The 8,331-nt window shown below is 41.5% G+C and overlaps 1 protein-coding gene across 4 annotated transcripts in view; it reads left to right on the top strand.

Annotated features, from left to right (window-relative positions):
• The first annotated feature begins 277 nt into the window (after window positions 1-277).
• LOC112454986 (potassium voltage-gated channel protein Shab-like) overlaps window positions 278-8,331 on the top strand; it is a 307,820-nt gene continuing 299,766 nt past the window's right edge. For all 4 annotated transcript variants that reach the window (XR_003040808.1, XM_025016652.1, XM_025016650.1 and 1 more), the window contains exon 1: window positions 278-1,316. Coding sequence is in view for 3 of the 4 variants with exons in the window: in XM_025016652.1 (XP_024872420.1) it covers window positions 542-1,316 (775 nt within the window). In the remaining variant the exon portion in view is untranslated. The remainder of the gene's footprint in view (window positions 1,317-8,331) is intronic.

The raw sequence follows: 8,331 nt of genomic DNA, 5'->3' as shown, positions 1-8,331 counted from the left end.
AGAGGGAGGAGGAAGGAATAAGAGAGCATAGTGAGGATGAGAAGGTAAATGTAGATGAAAAAGTGGGTAGAAATGAGGAAAAGAGATAGGGATGGGAAGAGAGAAAGGAGAAGAGGTGGGTGCCATCGTGTGTGTGTACGCGCGGATCAGTATAAGAAAGATATTCCGGCATCTCTCTCTCTCTTTCTTTCTCTCTCTCCCTTTCTCCCTCCTTCTCTTCTTTGTTTCTTCCTTCGTTCCTTTTCTTGTCTCCCTCTTCCTCTCTCTTTTACTCTCTTTTTTTCTCTCCTTTCCTCTCTCCTCCCTCTCTCCTTCTTTCTCACTAACTTACTCACTCACTCACTCACTTACTCAGTTTCAATAAGGTCAGATAAAGAAACATATTAAAAGAAGAAAATATTTTACACATAGATCAAACAGTTCGCAATTAATTATTTTTATTTGACCAGTTGATCCATCGCTTTTTCAGGTGATAGCTGTGATATCCATACTCTTTATTGTACTTTCAACGATTGCTCTAACTCTCAACACCATTCCTAGTATGCAAGTAAATGATGAAAAAGGAAACTTCCAAGACAATCCGCAGCTCGCTATGGTGGAGGCTGTGTGCATTTCGTGGTTCACTCTCGAATACTTGCTTAGGTTCAGTGCCTCACCAGACAAATGGAAGTTCTTCAAGGGCGGTCTTAACGTGATTGATTTGCTGGCGATACTACCGTACTTCGTATCTCTATTCCTAGTCGAGACCAACAAAAATGCGAACGACCAGTTCCAAGACGTGCGCAGGGTAGTGCAGGTCTTTCGTATAATGCGGATCCTGAGGATCTTGAAGTTGGCCCGTCATTCGACTGGGCTGCAGAGTCTTGGCTTTACCTTACGTAACTCATATAAAGAGCTAGGGCTACTGATGCTTTTCTTGGCAATGGGCGTCCTCATATTCTCCAGTCTCGCCTATTTTGCCGAGAAAGAGGAGCCCGGGACCAAATTCATAAGCATTCCAGAGACCTTCTGGTGGGCAGGCATCACAATGACCACCGTCGGATACGGCGACATCTACCCCACGACCCCGCTCGGCAAAGTGATCGGCAGTGTGTGTTGTATATGTGGTGTCCTGGTAATCGCGTTGCCCATTCCCATTATCGTCAACAACTTCGCCGAATTCTACAAGAATCAGATGAGACGAGAGAAAGCCATCAAGAGGCGAGAGGCTCTTGAAAGGGCTAAACGGGAAGGCAGCATCGTGTCTTTTCATCACATCAACTTGAGAGACGCTTTCGCCAAGAGTATGGATCTCATCGACGTCATCGTCGACACCGGTAAGCGACGGACCAATGTGCGCGCGAAGGATACGATCTATGATCTGCTTCGCGCTATGATGCTTTTCGTTTATTGAACAAAATTGATTTTGACTCAAGATTATTATTTCTGATCTATTAACTAATTTCTTTTGAGTGATATTATCTCCTATGCTTAGTATATTTTTATTATTTTCTTTTTTTCACCCTTTAATTCTATTAATAGCAATATTGTAAAATAAGGTTACTCATATAACCTAACTCCATGTTACGATATTTCAATCAATCCTCGAGATTTATCGAGGCTCCTACGGCTATAAATTAGTCTCAATGTAAGATATTTATAAAGCCATCATTATTGTTATGGAACTCAGGATTTTTCGGTTTTGATACATACTTAAACTAAGACTCAGCGCGGGAGCAAAATAAAGGGTGTGTTAACATGCAATTGTGCGAATAATATGCGTCCCTCTTTCCCGTAATTATCAACTCGTTTTTTTTTAGTAGAGTAATCCATATACATGCATACTGCTCGATAGTCTCCCCGCTTATTGTCTGTAAAAATATAAAGTTATTTCCACATAAAAAATTTTTTAGTAATTATGCATAGATAGGGATACGTACGAAATCCGGAAACTTTAGGGAATATTTTAAGACATTAGTAATGTATTCATCTAATCGTTAAGTACATGTACCTATTATTCGTTGAAAACCTCGGCCGTGGCAATTTGCATCATTCTATCTTTCTCGTTCATTAGATATAAACAATAATAGAATGACAATAGCACGCTCCGCGAACGCATATTTAGAATGACTTATTTCTTGTAAAGTGTCGGTAACCTCATCTGATTTTTCGTACACATGCCCCTTATTACTGTATATTTAACATATATCAAATTTAGGTACCTATCTAATACTTATTCTCACAAAAAGACTACCTTAAATGTACATGGTATCAGAAAATTACGTTTTATTTATTAAAATTATTTAATCAATAATTTTTTGATATAAAACGAGCGACGGCTAAAACTTTCTGAAGATTACTCAGAAAGGTGACTTCTATAATATACATTAAGATTATAGGAGGTAGGCCCCTATTCGGTATATTTACATACCCAACTTCTTACAAGATCTCGCAAACCCAAAAATTCTGATTTTAATGAAATTTTCCACATTTGTATAATAAGGGAGGAAAAAGATAAAAGAAATTTTTCGTTGTTCTTCTATTCAATAATATTAATATTTTGAGAGAATAATTTTTTAAACAAAATTGTTATTAAAAATTAAAATAATTGTTTTCAAAATTTTATTAACGTGGTTAAATAGAGGTGTTTTTGCCATAAAACTTTTATATGAAACATTTTTTGATATTTTGTATACTTTTTGAGATTTATCTATTGAAAAAAGCAAAAAGCCACTTTACATATGAGAGGGACAATTTCGCCCTTTAAAACTATTTTTGGGCCGTAACAGAAAATTTCTAAATTTGTCAATTTACCTCCCGTACATGTGTGGAAAGTTTTATAATAAAAACATTTATATATATTTAACCACAAAAAATAATTTTTTCAAAAATTTATTTTTTTGCATCTTTTATATAAAGAAATCTGTTGCGTTAATATATAATAGTTATATATACAGTATAATTATGTAGTAAAGAAACAACAATAATAAACAAGAAGTACAGGAGAAAACAGAAGACATAAGCAGGAATGTTACCCTGTTTCCCGAGCAAGCAAAAATGCTTTGAGAAGATTCTTAAAGGTAGGGAATGAGGAAGTAGAGGTGATATTGACAGGAAGTGAGTGCCAGAAATAGATAGAAGAAAGATGAAAAGAGTTTCTGTTCGTGGTTGTTCATGAGAAGGAATATGAAATGTATGAGACGCAAGAGGAAGGCGGTCAGATCTCCTCAACAGCGGATCAGGCAACGTAAAATTTTCCCGCAAGTAAGAAGGGGAGCACATGTGAAGTATGCGAAACATTTGACAACCAAGAAAATATTGTCTTCTATTTTTAACTGAAAGCCATCTTAATTGGCGTCTATACGGAGTAATATGTTCATCTCTCTTGAGATCAAAGATAAAGCGGATGCAACAATTGACGAGTCTCTGTAATAAAGTATTTAACCACCATTTAAACCGTGATAGACTAAGCAGCAGTAATTGATGTGTGGCATAATTAGAGCTAATACCAGCCTTATCCTTAACCTCGTAGAAAGTTAATTTTTATTGAACTTAAGTTTATGCAAAGAAAAATGAACTTTTTGAGAGATGTGTAAAATGTGTTTTTTCTAAGACAAGTTAGACGTAAAAACTACACCCAAATTCCTGGTTTCATTAACAAAGGGTATAGGTGTTTGGTTTACAATAATAGGTGGTAAGTTATGGAAGTCGATATCATTAACATAGGAATGACTACCAAAAATCAATACCTTAGATTTCGCAGGATTAAGTCTAAGACCATTCAAATTTGCATAGTCAAAAATAGCGTTCGCATCTCTGGAAATCATTTCAAGACCATGGAGAATGTCAGCACGAGAACATTGGAGATATATTTGTATATCATCAGCAAAGAGCATATGATACATAAACGACAGAAAACCACCTATATTATTAATATACAGTGCAAACAGAAGAGGACCTAGTACAGAACCTTGAGGGACACCGGACGATGTGAACAGCCAGTCTGAGAGATTACCTTCATCATCAGTTACTTGAGAACGGTCAGTGAGATAGAAGAATATCCACACAAGGACCTCGTCAGAGAATCCTAATTCTTTTAACTTCAAAAGTAAACGAAGATGTGGAACAGTATCAAAGGCTTTACTGAAGTCGAAGAGAATCATAATTGTGATAAGCCTGTCATCAATTCCCTTTTTTATGTCATCACAGACGCGTAAAAGTGCAGATTGCGTGTTGTAACCTGAATGATACGCAGACTGTCTGGGATTCAAAAGATTATGCTTGTTTAAATAGTCAGTGATCTGTGAGGCCACTATTCGTTCAAGGATTTTAGACATTTCCGGAAGGTTAGCAATAGGTCGAGTATCAGATGGAGACAGAGGAGTGCGAATTTTTGAGAGAGGGCGGATCAACGCACGTTTCCATAATGAAGGAAATACGGAGGATTGAAGTGAACAATTAAGCAGTGAAGTGAGCCATTGGGAAATAACAGGCCAGGCAATACGGAGAACATAAAGCGGAATACCGTTGTTCGGGCGCGCACTAAACGCGCCGAACGAATCGCCGAATCCGTTCCGCGAGAACGCGAGATAATTACGAATGGCTTCGTTCAGCCCTTTAACTATGAGACGACCGGGGTTTCAGTTAAACGCGGACTCGATCGCTTGTTAGGAAGTTGAGTGGAAGGCCCAAAAGACAGCAATTAACTTATAATATATATAAACTTTATTCGGTATAATAAAACAAAACTGACGAAACGCGAGATGTACAAAAGATTAGTGCAAATGCACTCGGCGCGCTGTGACTTGTAGTATGCGTAGGTTTGAAGTGCGATTTACATAAAGTGCGCACAGAAAAGCGGTAGAAACGATAGACGGTATCGCGAATGCAGTTGTCGCGGTGTGACGGAGTTGCGAAACGCGGTCTAACGTCCGATGCCTACAGAGACGCGGTAGGTGGATACGGCAGGAAGCGAAGCACCGGGGCCACGACAGCGAGAGGGCTCGCAACGAGGCCGAGCGTGCTCGACCCCGAGGAATCGTGATCGTCGGTTTGGTAGGCTGGAGTTCGGGGACACCTGAGAGCACTCAGTCGAGACTCGGAGCACCGGACCTCGTTTTATGTGTCGCCCTAGGAAGTTGGATAGGGTAGGCTTCGTCGAAGGCAGCAGAGAGCCGGAGATAAGACGAAGTGTCGGCTCCTGTCGGAGCGCCGACTTAAATACTCCGGCGCGGCGGGTTCGTTGGAAGGGAGGCCGGCGGTCGGGCGAGCCGCGTGGGAATGCTGACGCGCGCTCGCCTTCGGCGCGGATCGGCTCCTTCCGGCGGTGCCGAACTAATTGAGAATTTTGCGTGAGAAGCAGAAGAAAAGTATATCGCAGTACATAGAACGGTTAGATATAATTTTTACATTACTAAATTGGGGGAATCCCCAACAACCGTCCTGGCCAGATGCAAAGGAATGAAGAGGTTCATTTGTGATAAGTTTATATACATCATCAGGTTGAATAATAGAGAAAACAAACTTTGAACGTTGAGAAGGACTAGAAACTAAAGCAATGGCTGACATGAAGTTAATGTACGAGCAAGGTGATGAAGTATTAGATACAGAGACGTAATATGAATTCAGTTTATCAGGTGAGAAAAAACGGAGAGGAGAACCCGACGTAGACTTGACAAGCCCAAGACGGGCAAGTTCTCTTCACAATTTAGCAGAGTCGGTTACGTTAGTAAGAGAGGCAAAGTGAAAATCACTCTTGGCGCGGTTGATATCAGTGTTAAGCTGGTTGCGAAGATGTCGGTATGTAGCATAGCCAAGAAGACTATTGGAACGTTTGGCTTGCTTGTACAGCTGATTACGTGTACGGAGTCGGGATCTAAGTTCATCAGTGACTCAATGAATAGGAGGCCTTCTAATCACGGATCTACGAGCAGGAGCAAACACATCCAGCACGTCAAGCAAGGTAGACGATAGACGAGAACAAACCTTCTCAACGTTAGTCACATTCACAATCTGAACATTAATTGCTAAGGATTGAAGATGCTCAAGGAACACAGAGGTGTCAAAGTTCCTATAACTACGCCGCAGTACAGATTGCTTAGAGTCAAACGTACGATTTAGAGAGAATGACATTTTAAGTAGATCATGTCCTGCAATGAATGGGCTCGAGGATTCGGTAAACGATAAAACCTTGTCAATGTCATCCACAACCAGAACATCTAACCACGAATCAGAAGTGGCGGTATGAAAGGTGGCTTCAGAGTCGACAATGTTCAAAGATAAACTTGACATAAGTTCACGCAAGTAGTTAGCCTCGAAACCACTTCTCAAAAGATTGCAGTTCAGATCGCCGCCAATAATAATATTGTTATAAAGATGAGAAACACCGGTAAGTGATTCAACGAAGTCATTAAAAAAGGCGCCTTTAGGTCTTCTATAAATTGACGCAAACAGCACTACCTCGTTACTCGTTACTCAGCAACCAAATTTTGACTAAAAGAAATTCCGGAGCATTCAACTCTACCCCAGAAGAGGTAGCAATTAACTTGACCTTTAAAGAGTTGTGTATGTAGCAAGCAACTCCTCCACCCATCCGCCCCAACCGATCATGACGAACCAGAAAATAACCGTCCAGAGCCACAAGATCGTCCGGCACACCCGCATGAAGCCACGTTTCAGAAACATCATTTCAGAAATGATGTGATGGGAGCTAGTATCAAAATGTAAACGAATGAAGTCAATATGTCCACCAAGAGAATTGGCGTTAAACTGAGCAATACCGCGCAGAGAAGAATTACATGCTGAGTTGCGCCGAACGATCGAAGACAAAGAACGGGCGGGCCGGACACGTCAGCCAAGCTTGGCAAGATCAGCGTCAGAGTCAATGCAAATAATAGGCTCCTTATCAGCATGTCTAACACATATACGGCCATTCTTAATCCAAACAAACCTATACGCCCTCTCCTTAGCAATACGTTTAACTTGCTGTAGTAATCAAAGGTACATTTAGGCAGAAGTTTGTTTACGTATACATTACGATCAGGATCTACGTTATACACCTCCCGCTGTCTAAGGGCACCCCTTTCACGCTTTCTGGAAATGATCGCATCGCAAACCACACTCGAGGCCATGGTGACAATCATCGAACAAGATGACGCAGACGATGATGATGCAGCCACAGTGGCACGATCAGGAGTCACAGATGGTGGTATTTTGACAAATCTAGCACCAAGAACATGACAGGAGAAGCCCGGTACATTTAATGCCGTTAACACGTTTTTAGCCAGCTTTAACAGAGTAAAGGATGTCGTCGATGGCAAGCCCGATACAATCAATTCATTGCCGCCGTGAGCACTTGAGACGACTGAGCAGATTTTAATTCACGAACTTCGCGAACCAGATTGGCGTTGTCTAGCTCCAATTGAGCAATGCGCTGACTATTTTGAGCCACAGTATCCGTAAGCCGATTTAAGTGATTGAGTTTATCACTAATTTCTTTATTGGTGCGTTGCTGACTATCGATAAACGTAGACAGCTTCGAATTTGACTTTTCCATGAAAGCAGTCAGTTTCGCATCCGACTTTTCAATCCGCTCAATCAACTCACGCAAAAGCTCATTCGTAGAGTCATGTGCAGTATCGCGCGCAGTGTCATGCGTAGTAATATGTGCAAGCGCACCAGAGTGTGCGGCACCGACAATAACAGACGCGGTATCTCCCTGGACGGTAGGAGAAAACGTACGTCGTTCATCCCTTGTGATCGGCATATTCGACAGCTGAGATTTACAACAGTTACTAGCAGCTTTCGTGACTAAGTACGATTTGACACAACCCGGATGAAACTCCCTAGCGCATACACTACAGGAGACAAATTGACCGGCGATTGTTTTGGTACACTTGATGCACACGCGCTCACGCTGCATGAGTATCGCAGAATAAACTATGTAACTATAAACTAGTCACAAGAGCGCAAGGTTTGCAACAGTGTCACTCGACGCAATATCACCAGAAAATCACCACCGGTGTCACGCTATAACCAATCAGGCGAGACCAAGGCTGTTCATGCAGATCACAGCAGGCGCGACTCAGATAGCCGCATGCACACGTCAGACCCGAGGATAGTAAGGCGTAGAAAAAGCAGATCGACAAGGCAGATGCATGCGCAGCAGGGGTCAACGTTTTACACGGGTAACTCCGAGAATTCCACGATGGTTCCAAGAACGAGGTTAGAATGAGAAATGGGAGAGAGGGGAAAAGAAGGAGAGAGAGGGGAAGAGAGGGAGAAGGAGGGAGAAGAGAGAGAGAGAGAGAGGGAGAGAGAGAGAGAGAGAGAAAGAGATTGATTGGCTGGCTG

The sequence above is a fragment of the Temnothorax curvispinosus genome, unplaced genomic scaffold, assembly GCF_003070985.1.
Source record: "Temnothorax curvispinosus isolate PA1 unplaced genomic scaffold, ASM307098v1 QBEX01005624.1, whole genome shotgun sequence".
NCBI lineage: Eukaryota > Metazoa > Arthropoda > Insecta > Hymenoptera > Formicidae > Temnothorax > Temnothorax curvispinosus.
Note: the sequence above shows the minus strand (reverse complement) of the source record. Positions and strands in the feature narration are given on the sequence as shown.